Source organism: Podarcis filfolensis, assembly GCF_964270895.1.
Source record: "Podarcis filfolensis genome assembly, chromosome: Z".
Lineage (NCBI taxonomy): Eukaryota > Metazoa > Chordata > Lepidosauria > Squamata > Lacertidae > Podarcis > Podarcis filfolensis.
Genome location: NC_139617.1, coordinates 23,877,010 through 23,898,406, shown reverse-complemented (window position 1 = coordinate 23,898,406; position 21,397 = coordinate 23,877,010). Strand labels below are relative to the sequence as shown.

The window sequence follows — 21,397 nt, the reverse complement described above, 5'->3', positions numbered from 1 at the left end:
GGACAGCCTTTCAGATATTTGAAGAGTGCTATTACTCTTCTCTGTAAACAGAACTCTAGAGAGGTAGAGAATGGGTGATATCATTTCCCTTTCATTATTTCATTTAATTCCACAAGATTTATATTCTGCTTGATTGTATTAAAACCTCAAAGCAGCTTACAAAACGAATAAAGCAATACAGTTATCAGTTTGAAAATCCCCAGTTTGAAACATACATTTAAAAAGTCAAAACATAATTAAAATCAGTGATAAGCTAAAACCCACTTTGAAACATGTGACAGCTTTTTATTTACACATGACAGCTTTCTTCTTATTTCACAAGATTTAAAAGGAGTTAATGACATGGGAAAGCATCCAAAGTGAATACCACCTTTGGTCTGAAATGATATAGTCTATTCTAATACCACAGGATTTCTCCACATTATTTTGCTGAATCTGTAGATCAGGCCTCAGATACAGAAGATTCTGAGGTTCAAAAAATAAAGTGCACAAATATTTAATTTAATGGATCACCTGAGCAAACTTGATCAGAGTCCGTGATGGCTTTGATATGTATATACTGTGCATATATCTTCCAGGGAGAAAGATCAAACAGGTTTTCTCACTGGAAGATATATGCAATCCAATATAAGAACACTCATAAATGTATTAGAATACTTGCATCTTAAAATTGATAAACCGGTGGCCATCATGTTTGTTGATGCTGAGAAGGCTTTCGATAACGTGTCTTGGAAGTTTATGAAAGAATTGATAGAAGAAATGGGATTTGGCGAAAATTTTAGTAGAAGAATAAAGGCAATCTATTCTGATCCAAAGGCAAAACTAATCATCAACGGCAATATCTCAGAGGAATGCAAAATTAATAAAAGAACTAGGCAAGGATGCCCCTTATCTCCCCTAATTTTTGTCTTAGTAATGGAAGTATTAAATAACCAAATTAGGGAAGACAATTGTGTTAAAGGTATCACCTTGGGCAATAACGCATATAAGATTAAAGCATCCGCAGACGACGTGTTTGTCATGACTGAAAATCCCAAAGAAAGTTTGATAAGAGTAATAGAATTGTTTAACAACTTTGGAGAAGATGCAGGCTTTAAGTTGAACACTAATAAGACTAGGTTAATAGTTAAAAATGTACCTATGACTGAAAAGAAAGACATAGAAGAAGCTGCAGGACTGAAGATTTGCCAGAAAGCAAAATATTTGGGCATCTGGATTACCTCCAAAAATCTAAATTTATTTCAGGATAACTATATAAAACCTTGGCAAGAAATAAAAAACCACACCTTGAAACCTGGACTAAATTGAAGTTGTCATTCCTTGGTAGGATCTCGATCATAAAGATGAATGTTCTCCCTAGAATGATTTTCTTATTTCAAATGATCCAATTCTGAGTGAAGTAGGCTGCCTCAAAAAATGGCAACAAGAAATATCTAAATTTATATGGGAGGGCAGGAGACCCAGGATTAAACATCAAATCTTAATAGATATAAAGAATAGAGGTGGCTTTGCTCTGCCTGATTTGAAATTGTATTACGAGGCAGCCTGCCTCACGTAGATGAAGGAATGGTGCAATTTGAAAGATATGGATATGTTGGACTTGGAGGGACATAATGACCGTTGGGGTTGGCATGCTTATTTAATATATGGAAAGGCAAAAATACGCAGAGATTTCTCAAATCATATCATAAGGAGATCACTTCTTAACGTTTGGGAGAAATATAAAGATCGGTTGGAGTTCAAAATCCCGTGGTGGGCCTCTCTAGTAGAGGCCACCATGGTGAAGAAAAAAAATACGTTGGAAAATTGGCCTACCTATAAAACACTTTTAAAAGAAGAAGAGAACCAATTGAAACTTAAGAGCTTTGAGGAATTAAGAGATGTCATTACAGATTGGTTCCAATATTGTCAAATATTCAAAAGATTTAAAGTAGATAAACAAAAAGCGTTCACCAAGGAAACCTCGAGATTTGAATCCGACATAATAAATTCAAAAAGTAAAACCCTCTCTAAAGCTTATCGCCTCCTCCTCGACTGGGAAGTCGAGGAGGAGGAAGTTACATCAGCCATGATAAAGTGGTCTCAAGACTTTGGGTATGCTATAACAATGTCCCAATAGGAAAACCTGTGGAAGAATGATTGGAAATTTACTACGTGCTATGCCATAAAGGAAAACTTGTTAAAAATGCAACACCAGTGGTATTTAACTCCATGGAAATTAGCCAAAATGTACAAAGGAGCCAAGAGTAATTGTTGGAGATGTAGAGACAAAACAGGCTCACGGTATCATATATAGTGGCAATGTAGCAAAATAAAGAAGTTTTGGGAGGAAATCCACTTTGAATTAGAAAAAATGTTAAGAATCTCATTTATTAGGAAACCAGAGGCATATCTGTTAGGCATTACTGATTCAGATTAAAGAAATTAAAGATTTTTTTTGTATGCAACAGTGGCAGCGAGAGTTCTTATAGCTTTAAAGTGGAAGAGTGACATAATTCCTTCTAGACAAGAGTGGATACAAAAATTGACTGAACATGCTGAATTAGATAGTCTATTTGAAAAAATAAAAAATAAACCGAGAATTGAATTTGTATCAAAATGGGAGGCCTTCAGTACATATCTTAAACAAAATTATACCATGCTAAAATCTGTAGCAGCTTTTGAGTGATCCCAGCAGTTTTTATTAATTGCGTATATAAATGTAAACATTTATAAATTGTGAAAATATTAATTTAAAAAATAGTATTTTGATATGGCAGTAAATTTATGTAAAAAGAATTAAGGAATAAATGGGAAGTCGGGTATAAAAGATAATGAGATTTTAATTTTTATTGGAGCACGAAATTGCAATTTATGTCATAATTTTTATCTTATTAACAAATTATGTAAATTTTATTTTCTTTCCTTTTCCCTCCCCTCTTAAGTTGTACCCCTTTTTTGTAGTTTATTTTATTTTTGTATGTAATAAGCATGGAAATAAGCATGAAAAATAAAATAAAGAAAAGAGAATGAAAAAAAAGAGATATGTATATACTGTGTATCTGCATACTGAGCCATAGCTTGCTTATTTATTTATTTATTTGCCGCCCTATACCCGGAGGTCTCAGGGTGGTTCACAGAATAAAATCAAAATATAAAACCACAAAATACATAATCAAAATAACAACAACAACCCAATAACCCCCACAACCCAATAACACCCTCCTATATAAACAGCACAAGCAGGTTTTTGTTTTTGTTTATTTGCATACACTGTGCTTAAAAAAGATGAATAAGCATATCTGGTGTGTGAATATTTCTTAATGAAAATCGAGAGTATCTGCTATGCATGCCAAAGTCCCCCAGCTACAGTACCTGGCACCTTCAGGTAGGCTCTTGCCTAAAACCCAGAAGTGCCACTGCTTATCAAGGTAGACAATATTGCGCTATATGGATTCAGTATAAAGAAGTTTCCTGTGTTCCTAAAAGGGAGCAAATAACCACTCAGATGTAAAGAAGCACTTCATAACGGTTCAAGTTGTGTTCCTGTGTTAGTAGTTGAAACAGAATGGGGGGGTGTTGGTGGTGTTGTTCGCCCCTCCATCACATACCCATGAAACTTCCTATAATTATTTAACAGTGGGATATGGTCTCCAGCAATTCTTCAGGAAGTATCTTGGGATAGCACGACCGTCTTCAGGCAATGGGTAGTTTGTAAAGAGGAAATAACATGCTGATTTGCAGTTATAATTGAGGAAAATTGCTTAAGAGGATTCTGACAGTATAGAAAATAGGCCAATTAGTTAACCCACTTCTCTCCTCCTGTGATTCTTGAGTGTCTCCATTTAATTTTGCTGTCACTTATGTAGCAAGGTTAAAAATGGATTAGCACTCCATGCCACCCCTTAGCTCCCTCCCTTCATTTTTATTTTAAGCATGATGGGTTGTAGGGTTTTGTGTGTGCTTAGAATTAAAAAAGCACAAGAAAGTTCTTTACTCCCATTTAACATAAAGCAATAGCTCACAATTTTAAAACTAGCAAGATCTTTTTTTAAAGTTTTTTTTTAATGACCCCTCTATTCAAGCAGTATTCTTCTCAGACATTCTCTAGGGAAGTATTGTAATAATTCTCTTGTGCAAATCTATGGGATCACAATGGCAAATATGTGAGGAAATGGTGAAATAATAAAGAAAGAAGAAGGAAAAGTGCAAGACCCTGTGGACTGGATGTTTCAGTTATGTCTTGTTCAGGAAAGTGTGAATTAGGTAGATTCACCTTTAAAAGCGAATTTAATTTTATTTCTTCCCCTGTTCCTAGTTACAGCCCTATGTGTCTCTATGTTAAATAGATATTGATTGTGTGCATATGGGGGGTGGAATTCATTCAGTCCACTTTTCACAGCAGACCAGCCCAATCTGACACTCCTGGACATGTTTGTCGATCAGAATTCAAGCCCCAGTTGGATTATGCACTTCTACAGATTTTCCAGTGCACTTTTGGTAGGTTAAAACCATGCACATTGTATATAAAAGATTTGTACAAAACGTGTCCTTCTATGATTAATGCAATGAATAGTGCATTCCAAGTGTGTGTGATTTAAATGTAGACTTTTTTGTGCATTCTTTCAGAAAATCTGCACAAATTGGGATGGAACAGACCTGGGAACAAGCACCAGCAAATTAGAATTGAATCCCTATGTGTACATTAATCCCCAAATTATATTAATTCCCCATTTTCTATGAATATTCACATAGAATTCACACAGATACATAACTGGTAATGCTATTTCAATGTAAGTGAAGTTTCTGGGCTGTTTTCAAAGACAGCCCACCATACAACATACGTTACCAGAGCTTGGATAACTAACTGTAGAAAGGCTTTCAATGGATAGGGTTGTAGGTGGGGTGTCAATCAGCCTGAACTAAAAAGTGCTCTGAACCTTAGAGGGCACTTGACACAGCTCCGTCTATGCCCCCCTACAAAACTGTGCTCTGCTTTAAGGAATGTATAACCCCCTATAGAATATGTTGAATGTTACTCATTTGGACAGACAAGCCATGGATGTGAGGAGCACAGGCTATTTAATTTACTTGTTTTCTGTGGTCTCTTAAAAACCTAAGAGGGAGACAAATGCTTGCAGTCTAGGAAGGGGTGGGGAGCAAGTTAAATATCAGAATTTTGGCCTTTCCACTTTTTCAGAATAATTGTGCCCCACTTGGGGCTAACATTGTAAGCTGGTCACAATGGGTGCTGTGAAACTGCCCTCCGAATGAGAAGGGGGGAGGGGTTGCAGCCTGCGGAACAGCCTAATGGTATTTCATTAACAAACTGTAAATAGCAACAGCATAAGCTAGATGTGAAGCTGCTTTCATGGGCCATAAATGCTAATGTTTATTACCAATAAAAGTCAAAGGAGCATTTAGTAAAGCAGTTTACCAAACAAACATTAAATATTGTAATGCATTAGCTTCAATGGACAGAATCAGGTTATTTAATTAACAGTGAGTAATTTGCTAGATTTCCCCCCTCTTTAGTTTACCACAAATGATTTTCCAATTCGTCCAGAACAAATAATCCCATGAGTGCAAAAAGCAGAGCAGAACTATTTAAATGCTCTGTGTGTGTGCGTGCACGCCCTGGGAATGGGGATGGAAATAGAAAGCTATAGGGGATTGAAGTTTATTGGGGCAATTATCCCCATTATGTGCCCAGGCACAGTCCCCCCTCCTCCCCTTGAAGCCAGACCCGATATCAAAGAAGAAGACATGCCAACGTATTTTGGGATTAAATTGGCCAGAAGTTTATTTAAATTTCAGATGTAGGAAACCTTGGCATGGGCATTGGACATGTATCCTTCTCAGCCCCCTGCTGGGGTTCTGAGGCAAGACAGGGTCAAACAGGAATATGGAACTACTGCAAAATGTGCATTTACACAGATGGCTCTTTACCGCGACACCAGGGGGAGTTCTTTGGCCCACCCGTTGTGCGCTGGTGGACAGAGACTCCACTCAGGACCCCTCTAACGGGGTACCCTGTTATCTCTACCGCGGAAGGGGTGAGTCACCACTTCACTCCTTCACCAGTTATTAGACTAAAGGATTCTGCCCAAGGCCTAAAACTGCCAAGACTATCTACAGCTGAAACCATTCCTCAAGGCCCTGCTTCACAGCTCTAAACCAGTGTTCATTCCCTATAGGGGTGAGGTGCACTTTGTCAGGTCTGAAAAGGTCCAATTTGTCAGTTTTAATGTCCGTATGTCTGATGCTCGGCCACCAAGATGCAGGGTTGCGTTGTGTAAAGCCCTTTCGACTTTTACTAGGGCGGAATTGAGGTGAGAAAGCTTGAATGCCCCTCTCCATTGCAGACACGGAAGGAGCTCAGACCAAAAGATGGTGGTATGTTACCTTGAAGGCATTCTAACACAAAAAGGCAAAGCACCTGGATGAGGAGTTCTGATTTGGCTGTTTGTTTGGCTATGATTCTCACCACTGTCTTGTTGTCCAACCAGTAGAAAACCTTGGTATTCTTGAAGTGGTGCCAGTTAGGAAGTGCATACGTGACATTTAAAAATTCAGGGGAAGCTACTGGAAGAAAATTATGAGAAAAATAATAATTTCAGAATGTTTTTTCTGAAAAACCTACGACCATCCTTAGAATTTCTTAAAGCAATATTTCCCAGCCATCAGGTGGCTACTCTTTGGAGTTGAACATTTCTGGAATACTTTTGATTGCATCTGCAAGCACAAGGGGAGCAACATAAGAAAAAGAAGAGAACAAAAAGGGGGTGGGGAGAAGACAGGAACATACTGTGTATATCATCTTATGATCAGACTGTTAGCTGAACAAGTTGAAGTAACAATGCAGCATGTAGAGGATAAGATGGCTTTTGAATAAACTATGGTTGGGGTTTGAATATATCTGAGAGTTTATGATCACAGTAATCACAATGCTAATGTTCTGTAATTCAATTATGGCACAGTAGTGCACATTAGCAAATCTGAAACACAGTGGGAGAAACTAGTTAAACTCACATTTCAGTAATATCAATATTAAGCTGACTGCATAATTACCTCTGAAAAGTCGCCACTTAAGACACAGCAACATAAGGAATAAATTATGAAGATGAATGGCATTGCTAATTCACCATCATGTGAGGGAGAAGGAGGTATGAAAAAATAAATAGAATTGAATGATTATTTTCCTTTTAGCACCCAAATATTATAACATCACAACATTTAGCATTGTATACTTTGCCCTCTATTGCACGAGACTGAAATGAGTTTTCAATTATTGTTTAATTCATTGCTTCTGAAAGCAGCATTAAGTTAGATGGCTTTATTCATATTGGGCTGGATCCAAGGTACTGTACAAATAAGGAAAACAGCCCAGAGCACGATTCTGAAATGCTTGATATGACACAGTACTAAAGTAGCATGGTTCTCTAAGAGTTCTCATGCTTTCCTTGCAAATGAGGTTGCACAAACTGGTACACAAGTGGAATCTACACCAGCGTCGCCTAATCGTGTGTCTTCCAGATATTTTGGACTACAGCTCCCTTCAGTCCCAGCTAGTGCATTTGCAGTAGAAGTTGAAGTCCAAATAATCTGGAAGGCAGGTGGGGGAAGGCTGATCAACAACCTCGTAAGACGAAAAACTCGCAAGACGAAAGAGTTTTTTGTTTTTTGAGTTGCTTCGCAAGACGAATTTCCCTTTGGGCTTGCTTCGCAAGATGAAAACGTCTTGCAAGTTTGTTTCCTTTTTCTTAAAACTGTTAATACCCAGGGTGCATTGCTTGAAGAGGTGCAGTTGCGACTTGACTTCGAGGAGCAACTCATAGCACGCGGTGTGGTAGCCTTTTTTGAGGTTTTTGAAGACTTTGGTGATTTTTGAAGCTTTTCCAAAACTTCTTTTGCAGCCATTTGGTAAGTTAAACTTTTGAAACTTTTTTTGGTGTTTTTGGATTTTGGGTTGGGGTGTTTGGAATTCAAGGACTTGGTGTTGGGGAGGGGTTTGCAAGAATCTGGAAGCTTGTGTGTTTTTTTCTGCATTTTTATGATTTTTTGTGACCATTGGGGCACTCTGCTGTTGTTAAAAAAAAAGATTTCTGGGTTTGGATTTCTGTGTGGTGGGTGGCTGGGGGAATTGTTGAGAAGGGGTTTGCAAGAATCTGGAAGCTTGTGTGTTTTCTGGGAGGTTTGGTGCTTTTGAATTTTTTGGATGTGAAGCACTGATTTTTTTGGGGGGGGGGGGGGGTTGCGAAGGTAGGAGCTGTGCTGTCATGGGGCCCAAGAAGACTGCTGCTGCAGAGGCCGGCGAGAGGAAGGAGAAGGTTACGCTGGAAATGAAGAAGGAGATCATCCAGAAGCACGACAGTGGAATGCGTGTGACAGACCTCGCCAGGGAGTACGGGAGGAATCCATCGACCATCGGGACCATCCTGAAGATGAGGGAGAAGATCCTTGCGACTGATGTAGCCAAGGGAGTCACCAGGATCGTGAAGAACCGCCCAGCTGTTCTGGAGGAGGTGGAGAAGTTGCTGCTCATCTGGTTAGAAGAGAAGCAGCGTGCAGGGGACACAGTGACTGAGGCCGTCATTTGTGAGAAGGCCAAGGCCTTGCACGCAGACCTCGTCCGGCAACAGCCAGGAACCTCAGGTGAGCCAGAAGTCTTCAAGGCAAGCAGAGGCTGGTTTGACCGGTTCAAGACAAGATCTGGAATCCACAGCGTGGTCAGGCATGGAGAGGCTGCCAGTTTCATCACTCAGGAGGAGGCCACGTTGCCTGGCCACAAGCCCATGAAGGACCGTCTGACCCTGCTCTTCTGTGCCAATGCAAGCGGCAACCTGAAGATCAAGCCCCTGCTGGTGTACCACTCGGAGAACCCACGGGCCTTCAAGAAACACAAGGTCGACAAGGAGCAGCTGAGTCAACCAGAGTCAACAGTGGTGCAGGACATTGTTTCCTTGGGGAGGACCATGGGCCAGGAGGTCACAGAGGAGGACGTCAGCGAGCTGGTGGAGGAGCACGACCACGAGCTGACCACCCAGGAGCTGGTCGAACTGCAGGCAGAGGCTGCGCAGGAGCAGGCCTCGCTGGAAGAGGAGGAAGCAACTGAGGAACAGCTGTCCTCCAAAGAACTGAGGGACATTTGCCAGAAGGGGAAAGATGTGCAGGCTTTTGCACAGTGGCACCACCCTGACAAGGACCTGACACGTGACCTTGCGAACACTTTTGATACAAGGGTCATGTCGTCTTTTAGGGAGGTGCTGAAAAGGCGGATGAAGCAGCAGACCATGGACAGGTTCTTCAGCAAGAAGCAAAGAGTGGAAGAGGAACCTTCTTCGAGTTGTCCCCCAGAGTCTTAGAAAATGTATGTACAGTACTGTACACTTTGGTGATTTTTAAATGCTTTTCTGCCATGTTTAGAATCTTAAATTATTGTTCCTTCAATTTTTGAAATGCTCTTTACAGTATGTGTGACTTTAAAGAGCAGTTAATAAACTCTTGTTGTGCCAAATTTGGCTTTGTTTGGACTTTTTTTGACCATAGGAACGCATTAATTGATTTTCAATGCATTCCTATGGGAATCCGTGCTTCGCAAGACGAAAAATTCGCAAGACGAAAAAACTCGCAGAACGAATTAATTTCGTCTTGCGAGGCACCACTGTAGTTTATTAGCTCTTAGTCACAAGCTCTTAGACACAATGATTTGATCATTGGTAGCTGGAGCTATAAATATGTTAACATACATATAATGTTGTTGTTGTTTAGTCGTGTCCGACTCTTCATGACCCCATGGACCAGAGCAGTCTTCCACTGGCTCCCACAGTGTTAAAAAAGTGTTTAAAAAGTATTAAAATAGTGTTTTAAAAGTTGGGTGCCACTCCCACTCTCTGCTGAGCTGCAACAAGATTCCAAGATTCCAGGCACTCACCCCGGGTCTGTGTTCCATTGGCGGAAACTGTTGTAGCTTAAGGAAATATGGTTTATTCACCATGGAAGGAGTCCAAATCTTACAACATGGTCATTTCTAGAGGGGCTTGTATCCCACAGCAGTGCAACCCTGGAGTCCAAGGTATTGTTATAGATTTAGGGTAAACCCTAGAAATTAATAAACCCTAGAAATGAATAAATATTAGGATTTGGATTGATTGGGATATGGATTAAGACACCAACTGCAGAGCTGCCAGACAGGGCATTCCTGGGTTGGCTTATGCAAACCAGCCTAGCCAAGCTAGGGCTGTTAAAGGAACAACAGAGAGCCATTGAGGGTCATTGCCAGTGTAAGAGAACTTCCTCCATGCCCTGAGGTGTGAACAGAGACAGGGGTTTGAAGGGTGGCCAACGTGATGTGGTGTGTTTTGGAGTAGGGGTTTCTGGGAGGGAGAAGGGCTGACATTCAACTTTGAAGGAGGCAACCTCACATTTGCTTGCACTGCTGCCTCTGGAATTGGGTATGCCATAAGATCTGGACTTCCTTCATGCAGACAAAAGGTGCAAATAAGTGAATAAACCATATTTCTTAAAGCATGACAGCCTCCACCATGTCTTCTGTTCTCCATAGACTCTGTGTATGTGGGAACACATGGGCCGTTGTCACTGCTCGGCAGAGAGAGGGGCAGGCACCCTGCTTTTGTAACAGTATCTTTCCCAGCCTGCAGCCAGCCTGTCCAAGATGGATCCCATTCTTTCTTCCCTCTTCTTCCCAGCAACCTTTGCTCAAGACTCTCTTTTCCTGTCACCTCAAACCCAGTTACCGTGGCAATCTTCCAAACCCCCAGACTCTGTTCACATCTCAGGAGGAGGGGTGAGGGCAGTTCTCTTACATTGCCAATGGCCCTCAATGGCCTTGTATTGTTTATTAATGGCCCTTGCTTGGCCAAGTCATTTTGCATAGGCTAGCCCAGGAATTCCTGTGCAGCTTGTATTTCTCCCTTCACATCCTAAATAATCAAACCCCCACCATTTATTAATTTATATGGTTTAGGGCAGGGGTCAGCAACCCGCGGCTCCGGAGCCGCATGTGGCTCTTTTACACCTTTGCCGCGGCTCCAGGGTGGATACTAGCGAGGGGAGGAGGCGCATTGTGCACCCCGACACTCCCCACTGTGGCGGGCGCTGTACTGGCTGTGACGTTGCATGGGGGCGGTGTGTGCGTTAGTCACGCACCGTCCCGACGTCACCTTCCCGCCCGTTGTCAGATCGCGGCTCCGGAGATATATTTGTTTTAAATGTCACAATGGTTTTGCGGCACCCAGTTTTTTTCCTTCAGAAACGGGTCCAAGTGGCTCTTTTTGTCTTAAAGGTTGCAGACCCCTGGTTTAGGGGGTCTCACTCCCAAATCTGTAACAAAATTGTACTATTTGTAGTGATTCAGAAAATGAAACTTTCTGAAAATCTCAGTGTTGGGCTTATCCCCCAATTTTCATCCTGCTCCATGACCTTGGTGAAAAGTCTACTTTTTCCCCACTGGTTTTGTTAAGAATACAAGTATTTATCATATATAACATGCATAATATTATATACCACATTTAAAGGTGCCAAATGCATGCCACATTTGCCAAGATGCACACATGTAATCATAGGTTTAGAAGACCAACCACCTGCACAATGTGTGACCAGCAATGCACGATGCAACTACAGCATCCCTTACAGATGGCTCTACAGACTCAACTGGATAGGGTCCAGCAAAGATCTACAGATTAATGGTAGTACAGTGGTACCTCTGGTTGCGAACGGGATCCATTCCTGAGGCCCGTTCGCAACATGAAAGGAACGCAACCCGCGTCCGCGCGCATGCGGGTCGCAATTTGTTGTTTCTGCGCATGTGCGTTACATCATTTTGCTTGTCTGCACATGCGTGAGCACCAAATCCCGGAAGTAACCCTTTCCGGTACTTCCGGGTTGCCACAGGACGCAACCTGAAAAAGTGTAACATGAAGCAAACGGAGCAAGAGGTATGACTGTATACAATTTTTTTAAAAAACGAATAAGCCCACCACTTGCGGAGACAGTGTCTTTGACTGATGAACAACTCTCATTGTTCCAAAGTGTTTCTTAAGGTTCAGTCAAAATTCTGCTTCCTTACAATTTCAACCCTTGTTCTGTCATTAAAGCAATAGAAGAAATGGTTCCCAAATGACATTAAATGCATATCTACATACCTAACTTGTGTGAGATACAAGTGATTGTACACAAAGTAAAACCTTGATTGGTGACAGCTATTCCATTCTATGCTGAGAGTGCTGCAAATGAAAACACTGTCACCTTCAAAAGCATCCACTCTTCCTCCACCATGCCAGGAGTCTAGTCAACTCAATGTCAGAATAAACTGCTTGATTGATATCCTGCTCTCAAATAACACCTCAATTCCATTTAAAAAATAAAATTAATCAATATTTAGGAACAAAATGACACATACACAAAAATAACATTTTCGTTAACATTATTAAAATTGCTGGCTGAAATTTCACCTTGAGAATTAAAAAAAAGCCAATATATTTGAACAACTATGCATGCTTGCTCAGTGTTATTCCTTGATATTTCATTTTCCGCAAGGATTTGGACAGCGTATCATGGTAGTTGCACTTCAGTAGTAGTCTTCATATAAAGGAGACCTTAGGTTAATTTCTCGGTTGGCACTAGACTGCCAATATTTTGCAAGAGGGTTTCAAACACGTATTGGAAATTTAGGTTTGCATAACTAAAGCAGATTAAAGGGCAATATTTATTTATTTATTTACGGCTATTAGCCCATAAAATATGTACAAACATAAAAACACAGGGACATAAAAACAGATATATCCGACAACAGAAGGTGAACACCATGATGCAAGGGTGGGTCATTGAGCAGAGCCAAGTGACGGCTTGGGGCCAGGAGAGCTCCAAGGGATGGATCACAGAAAAGGAAAACTAAAGACGAACTCCGACATGCACTCTCAACATAACAGTCCAATTAGTTTTGATGTTGTTGTTGTTTTTTGGTGGTTTTTGAGTGTGAGATAACCGCATTCAGAAATCTCGCCACCTGCAGAGTTACAGAAGGATCTGTATCCTGCAAAAGCAGTGCGGCGTGTGACTCAACAGGCCTGCCAACCAAGCGCAGTAAAGCAGGACCCAGGAATTTAGCCCTGGCTATGCTATGTAGGGGACAGTTGAACATTATATGTGAAAGATTTTGCATTATATGTGCAAGGATTTGGACAGCGTATCATGGTAGTTGCACTTCAGTAGTAGTCTTCATATAAAGGAGACCTTAGGTTAATTTCTCGGTTGGCACTAGACTGCCAATATTTTGCAAGAGGGTTTCAAACACGTATTGGAAATTTAGGTTTGCATAACTAAAGCAGATTAAAGGGCTCTGTTGCAACAAAACCACATTTTTAATTTTTTTTAAAAAAGACTTTTTGTGGTTAGAAAAGTGAAAGAGTATAGAAAGTGAAACGTGTGGGATTAATGGAAAGGTGTGCAAGCAAAATAGGATCAATTCAGGATGAATGCTAATTTTCATTTAATGATCCTGCAAAGAAATCAAAATGAATGTCAAGAAAAAAATGGGTGTAGTCTAACCTCCATGTGAACTTTATGCAAGTGTATCAGGATGAATAATCTGAAGAAGCTCCTGGTATCTTTAGTTGCAGTATCTCTCAAATATTGCACAGGGTGCTGGGTCATATGAAACTCTCTATGCATACAACTATGTACTCTATGTGTAGCCACCAGGGGGTCCAACTCTCCATTCCTATGTACAGCAACCCTAGAGTTTTAACGCCTGAAGAAGCCTTATGCGGCAGCTTGATATATGTCCAGACATCTTTGGATTCCTTTGATCCTGTTGTTTGACATCTCAGGCACAGTTAAGTCACCAATCCACACTATATTACACTAATCTTTGAAAGTCTAATATCAACTTCTCAACATTTTATTATTATTATTTAAAACACTTTCAACCCCCCCCGCCCCCGCCCTTATATTCATTTGCTCAGGAAAATTCCCCACACAGCCAAACATTCTGGCTATGCTTGTTTCTGCTTTTAAAATAATCTCATTCTGGGAAATTAAGTCTTTGAACTTGAAGAACTGCCGGCTTTGGAAAATTACCAAGAGAATATACTGTGAGAAGATATATCTAATGTCCATCTGGGGTATCACACTATATTTATTATCCATGTTAAATGTAAGCAAGCATCAGTAAATCACATATCTGGCAGCAGACTATACATTCAATGTGGTTAAGGAAGCAAAACATACGTAATTAGTCAAAGATGTCATGCATAAAAATCATGCAGAAACTGCAACTGACTAAATTAAATCCTTGGCAACGAGTTATATTGCAGAGCAAGTGATATGGTTCACAATGCATAGCCAGCTAACTTCGCATTTCGTTGGGGACCGGCTAAATGGTGTTTGGAGGAACTGCTGGGAAGCTGATTATTTAAGGACAGGCTCCACTTCCCCTCCACCAGTCAGTCAGGGCTCTTCCAGACATTTCTTGTACAGTGGTACCTCAGGTTACAGACACTTCAGGTTACAGATGCTTCAGGTTACAGACTCCGCTAACCCAGAAATAGTACCTCAGGTTAAGAACTTTGCTTCAGGATAAGAACAGAAATCATTGGTGGCAGCAGGAGGCCCCATTAGCTAAAGTGGTACCTCAGGTTAAGAAGAGTTTCAGGTTAAGAACGGACCTCCAGAACAAATTAAGTTCTTAACCCAAGGTACCACTGTATTGTGAATTTATGATGATTCACACTCATGGTGGCACTAGGACAATTATATGCAGTCCAGCTTTCAATAATGTTTACATCTGCTAAAGTTTTGAGGTTGACATAGGGCATCATTCCCCATTGTTATATGTCCCATAGTTTCCCGGTGAAATCATGTAACTTTGTATGTATCACAAATGTCCCAGATTTCTCTCTCTCCATGTTTTTGTTGCACTATAGTGCAGGAATAATCCGACTACAATAGTGCATTGGAGAAACATTGTAGAACAGCTAATAAAGTAGAACAATATGTGGACTGTCCAGTATTAATCCAAAGGTAATACACTGTTATTGCTTCAATGATATGTTTCAGAATACCATACCCTCCATACCCTGTCTTTTTTGGGGGGAGGCAAGGAATCCCTACCAGCAGAGTACATTTGGCACACTAACCATTCCTTGGCCATCCCCACACTCATCCCTAAAAAGTGCAAAGGTTTGGTTATATCGCTGTTGCCAAATCCAGGCCTTTAAAGCTTGTCGTTGAATCAGGATAAGAATGTTTAAAGCTGTCATTGTGTGCCAGGAAGATTCCCTTTACTCTGTTCTTTGTCAGGACCTGTCTAATTGAATGTTAGATGTGCACACAGTGTCCCATCAGTAATGTGTGCCGTACTTTCTGAGTGACAGATTAAAGAAATCTGTATTTTAAACACTTTTCTTCTCTTGACAATGTGAATCCCATAACCCCCTCTCTTATCCATTTTAATAAGCTGCACTTTATGCTGATCTAGTAACTGAACATTTGATAAGGATTATAAAAATGTGTTTCGCTCATGTTAAATCACTAATATTGCTCCTTTGAATCAAGCTTCAGTCAAGATACAGAGGGAGATGCATTCTCTTTCCTCAGATATTTGAGGTGGTAGATTCCACCATCCAAGATTAACCTTCACTCTCAATTTTCCTAACATTGGGTATTTTATAAGTAATCTATTTGAGATTAAAGAAAATGTGTATTTTCCCTCAGTTTTCCATGGAAGGGCCAACAGCTTTGAAGCCCCGGGGCTGCATAAGGCTTGCTAAGTTTACTTCAGGGTTTCCCCAACTTGGGTCTCCAGTTGTTTTTGGACTACAACTCCCATTGTCTCTAGTTAGTAGGACCAGTGGTCAAGTATGATGGTAATTGCAGTCCCAAAAACAACAGTTGGAGACCCAAGTTTGGGAATCCCTGGTTTAGTTCATTGGGAGGAGCGAGGTGAAATAGATCTAGGTTATTAGAGAGCATCTCTATGGCCAAGTGGACATTATATTAAGTTAATTACTTAATCATGATTATTAGATTCATATCTTACCTTTCATTTGCAATTCCCCCTTTGCAATTATCTACTGTCCTCAGTTCCCGAGAAGAGGAACATTGGCACTTCTGGCCTCTGTGGCTCAGTACAAATGAATGGCACCAGCACCAGACTGTCCCAACACCAGAGGGCAACTCTGCAATCTCAGTGTTTTCTCTATCAGTTCCTGCCAACTGGTGCCCTACAACTCCCATCATTCTTGACTACTGACCATGCTGGCTGTTGGGAGTTGTGGTACGAAACATGGAGAGTGACAGCTGGTGAATGTTGTTGTAGGCAGGTATAGCAGCATAGAGGTATTTGTGCAAATAGCCCTCTGCTGCAGCAAGCACGTGGGGGAGTTCTGAAGAAGGAAAGGAAAAAGGACCACCTAGTTATCTCATACATTTAATAAGGTAAGTGTGCACACCTTGTCCCACCCCATGAAATTTCAGAAAAATATATTCAGGGTTATAGTTAGAAAACAACAACAAAGAGGTAGGTTGGGGGGCAGGAACTCATAAAGATCAGAAATAGGCTTTGACTTAGCACAAATGTTAAGAGTGTCCTCTGAAGAAATTATACTGCTGCTGATGCTACAATGTCATTGTTTCCATTAACCAATAAGGATTCTTCTGCAGCTAATCCTCCTCTTCTGACCACTATTTGTGCTGTGCTTTCCTGTGGTATTTGTTTTTCCCCTGACTGTTAGTGATTAATAAAAGGCATCCTTGAAGTTCATGGGAGACTAAAAAAGCAAACGAGGCTTCCTGCTATCAGAGAAATCATTCTGAAACCAAGTAAAGGTCAAGGTGTTTTTCTTAGCAGCAGATCCCCAGGTTGGAAGTCAGGCTATTTATCATCTATAAAGTGCTGCCTTTGCAGCCTTTGTGATAATTTCGTCAATAAGAAAGAACTAAATAATTGTGTCCTTTTGTGCAAGACCCATCTCATCTATATTTAAGCATGGCTAGAGAGAAAATGTTAGCAGATGGAAAAGGCTTTGTGAGTCAACCTGCAAAGTATAAGGGCAACTTGTAAACCTGAGACAATTGTGTGAGAGAGAGAGAGAAAGAGAGAAAGAGAGAGAGTAGGGTGCAGGGTGAATCTCAAAGATGTTTGCAAGAAATTCAGATGCATATTATCCCAATTTGAATTTACTTTTCCTAAGTATGGAATATTAAGCAACAATAAAGGTTTTTTATTTTTATTTTAGAAGCAGGTTAATAAAAGATCTAGAAAGATAATAGTGTGTGCATCTCAGTGTAGGAGAATGCATCAGTCTGAAGAATCTGAAAGCTATAAATCCAAAAAGAAAACCATAGCAAAGAGGATGGTGGGGGGCATGACAACTTTCCTATACACCAAAGGAGGAGAACTGAATCTGGCTAGCTAGCTCAATCCTCAATCTCCCCCACCCCCTACACGACGTTTGACAGGTGGGTGTGACTCTCCACCTGTCAATCACATGATGTCACAATGCTGCAGAAATTTTTGCCCATGTGGTTTAATATGAAATTCTGTGGGCAAAGGTCCAGCGATTTTGCAAGCCGCAGCCATCAGCAGTTTGTCAGGGCTTGCAAACCACTCTGCAAATGTCAACAATCAGCTGATTGCAGGTGCTAGAAAAATGCCCTGCACAGTGCTTTACAGGCACATGCCCAATATATGACATAAGGTGTCAGGTAGGTGGACAAAATGGTATTGGGAACAAATGAGAAGGCCTGGTGGCCCTAATTAGGCTCATGAGCTGGATATTTCCCACTGCTGCTAAACAGTTACATGGGAGACCATTGAATGCAATGGGCTTACTTCTGAATAGATTTCAGTATAGGATTGCGCAGTAAAGTGTTTCATGTTATGTGGAAGATCTATGACACTATGTTCTTAGGACCCACCTTATTTTATAGTTGTGAGTTGTTTTAAATGTTTTTAATTTTGTGTTTTAATTCTGTAATCCACCCTGGGACATTAGGGTGTAGGGTGGATAATTAATAATTAATGATAATAATAATTTTCACATAAAACAGTTTTGAAAGAGCTTCCATTTGGATCCAATCGTAGGCTGTAATGGAGGCTGCTCAGGAGCAAGCTGTCACACTTTCTGTTTGTTCTTTGCAATAAATCATCCTCTTTAATTAGCTGGACTTGTGCGTTTTAAGTGCTGCTGACAGGAAGACTCCTGTATTTAAACAACTTTCTGTTTTAAAAACAAAGAACCATAGGAAGAGACAGCAAGGGCCTGGATGGTGTCTCTCAACAGCTGGCACCTGACCAGCAGATAGCTCACCTGGTCACATGGTGGGGTCCACAAGTGGCTCAACAGGTGAGATGGAGACACTGCACTAGGATCTCAGCATGTGACTCCCTAATGCTTACCGGAAGAGAGAAGGGTCAAGACAGCAAGGAGGCTGGTACAATGCAAAGCAGCAGATTGGCTCCGCTGCCAACCTCCCTGCTGCCTTGCCCTTCCCCTGTCCAGTAAGCAACAGTGAACCACCTGCTGGGAAGCTAGTATGGTAGATCTGCCCCACCCAAAGAACTGCCTTTGGTGAGGTGCATTGCATTTCTCTTTGGCTCACAGCAGTTATTTCTAAATTTGCATGTATGCATGTAAATTAGCATGCACAAGTGCTTATGCTATTTTGTCTGTTTTCTATGGAGATGTATAAGTAGCACCTCTGTTCCAGAAACTGCTTGGTGACAAGAAAAATACCCCTTGGGCTGACAGGAGGTTGGGGGCTCTTATTCTTTTAACTTGAAATTAAAATGTCAATAGAGTTGCATCATGGGTCTCCTGCATAAATCACTACTTGACCTACACATGTCCTATATGTATAATCCTCAATATCTCTTCTTATTGTCTTCGGTGGGGCTTACTCACATGCAAGTGGGATTGCAACTCCCTCTGCAGTGGTTTCAAAGGGGAATTAAGCTTCTAGTTAAAGCTTTCCCCTGGAAATCAATGGAGCTTAAAAAAGTGTTTAATGTGGACAGGATCCTGACTTAAGTCTTGTCAATGAGAGTTTATCTCCCCCCCCCCCCAAGAATGTCTCAAGGAAGCTGAGAGGGAGGAACTGTTGGGTTAATGTCAGAAAGTTTCTTAGTAAGGGCTGCTGCTTTACAAGGTTTTGGGAGACAAAGAATGAGATTATTATTAATGAGAGTGTTTTGAGATTCAGAATTTGTGTGTTTGTGTGGAAGGGAGAGTACACCCACCAGTTAATTAAAAGCCTATTTATATTATTAATAATCTGATTAGACAAAACTGAGCACTCAGCTACTTCCTAATTTCTAAGATTAATTGCAGTTGGTTACCTAATGAGCTTTCATTGAGTCAACCTGCAAGAATGGCTGACTTTTAGAAACTTTTCATAGACACAAAGTTGACATGGAGCGTACATCAAATTAGAGGCACTAGGTATCTTTAATCTTTATTCAGATGTGCCAGATAATAAGCATTGCATTAGAATTAGCACATTTCCTGTGCATTCACTAGTTCCTTTTAAAAAGCCAGTGTTAGATGTTGTGGTAAATAAGCTTGCAATCCTAACCCCACTTACCTGTGAGTAAATCCCATTAAATTAAATAGGGCAAACATCTGAGTAGAGGTAGTTAGGATTACACAATAAATAAATACCATTGCCTATGAACCCCAGAACAATAAGCAGGACTGTGGTAAAAGTTTATCATTTACAAAATATAACACAAAAATCTGCAGAAAGAAACCAACAATTCCAGTATAGGAAAGTGGAACTTGTGTAGACATCAAGGGAAAGACTATGTGTTTGCCATTGTGGGCAAGACCACCCTGGCTTGGTTCACCTCCCTTAAGTAAGTGATGAGAGCCTTTGATACCCAACTCACCACATACGGCAAAACAGTAGCAACAAAAACATCATAACCATAGTCCTCAAAAAAAAAAAAAAAAGCCTGCCAGAAAGTTTGTGTGCAGTTGACTCTAAAAAAAACGTTATTACTACATTAATAATGTGGTGGAAGTTTGAATTACCGTATTTTTCGCTCTATAAGACGCAGCAGACCACAAGACGCACCTAGTTTTTGGAGGAGGAAAACAAGAAAAAAAATATTCTGAATCTCAGAAGCCAGAACAGCAAGAGGGATAGCTGCGCAGAGAAAGCAGCAATCCCTCTTGCTGTTCTGGCTTCTGGGATAGCTGTGCAGCCTGCATTCGCTCCATAAGACGCACACACATTTCCCTTTACTTTTTAGGAGGAAAAAAGTGAGTCTTATAGAGCAAAAAATATGGTAATCCTCAGCTTCAAATGTCTCCTATGGGTCCCCCCACCTCTAATCATTCTTCAACAAGTCACTGACTCAGCCAAAGCCACACACAGAAACATGGACAGGAATTCGCAGCAAAAAACCTGAGATTTTAGTGTTGCTTTCAGACAGTCACTATGTTGCCCATGTTGGCCCAGGATGAGACCAGACTTCTCCCACCTGAGCTAACGTGTATATTGACTCAGATCCTCCTACTGACATTAACAAGATAAAAACCTGTCAAAATCACCAGGCCAGGTACCATTTCTTTGAATGCAGATATGCAGGCCTTTCTTTTGGCAAACTGAAGACAGCTGAGAATTGCAACAGCAAAAGCTACTCACTACATCCTTTAAATTGGGTAATCCAACATGGTGCTCCCTAGATGTTGTTGGGCTCCCAACTCCCATAAGACCCAGACAGTGTAATCAGTGGTTAGGGATGGTGGGAGTAAATCCAACAACATATGGAGGGCATCATGTTCAAGTCTATTCACTCCCCAGTGATAATCACAACCCTCTGAGCCTCCCTCAGAGAGTTGATCTGGAGAAGTGCCTCAAAAGCTGATCTAAATGTTCAGGGATTTATAGGTCAAAACCAGCACTTTGTGCTTGGAAGCTTATATGCAAACAGTGCAGCTAGAACAGAATTAGTGTTGCATTAGTTGCTTTCTGCAGTAACTGAAGCTTCTGAACCATTTTCAAATGCATTTCAGATGCACATAAAATGCATAGTCTAGTCTTGAGGTTACCAGAACATAGATCAGTGGATGCAAATTTTATATAAATATGTGTCTTTTTTCCTCTCTTTCCTTTTTGGTGATGCATTCTAACCTTGGAGTGTGGTATTTGTTGCTCTTCCTTCAGTAGCAAAATGCCTGCGCTGGTCATAAACTCTGCCCATTCATTTTCTCCCATCTTTTTTGACACTCCTGGGATATCCCAGCCACAACAGAAGTCAGTCCTTTGATTCTGCAAAAGAGCTCTCTCCACCCTTTCAAGTTTGAGAGAAACTTCCTTTCTATAAATTTTAATAGGGTAGTGCAAGAGAGTATCAAAATGGCAAGACATATTTTCTAAATATTTAACAAGG

General features: G+C 40.8%; 1 protein-coding gene and 1 long non-coding RNA gene across 2 annotated transcripts in view; one reads left to right on the top strand and one right to left on the bottom strand.

Annotated features, from left to right (window-relative positions):
* LOC310754377 overlaps positions 1 to 21,397 on the bottom strand; it is a 351,494-nt gene that overhangs the window by 267,402 nt on the left and 62,695 nt on the right. The gene's annotated exons all lie outside the window — the stretch shown is intronic.
* LOC310754690 (tigger transposable element-derived protein 1-like) overlaps positions 7,733 to 21,397 on the top strand; it is a gene marked incomplete at its 3' end in the record, with an annotated part of 60,540 nt that continues 46,875 nt past the window's right edge. Inside the window, exons 1-2 of the mRNA XM_083596767.1 lie at positions 7,733 to 8,100; positions 8,134 to 8,843. Coding sequence (XP_083452893.1) covers positions 8,259 to 8,843 — 585 coding nt within the window. The 5' untranslated portion in view covers positions 7,733 to 8,100; positions 8,134 to 8,258. The remainder of the gene's footprint in view (positions 8,101 to 8,133; positions 8,844 to 21,397) is intronic.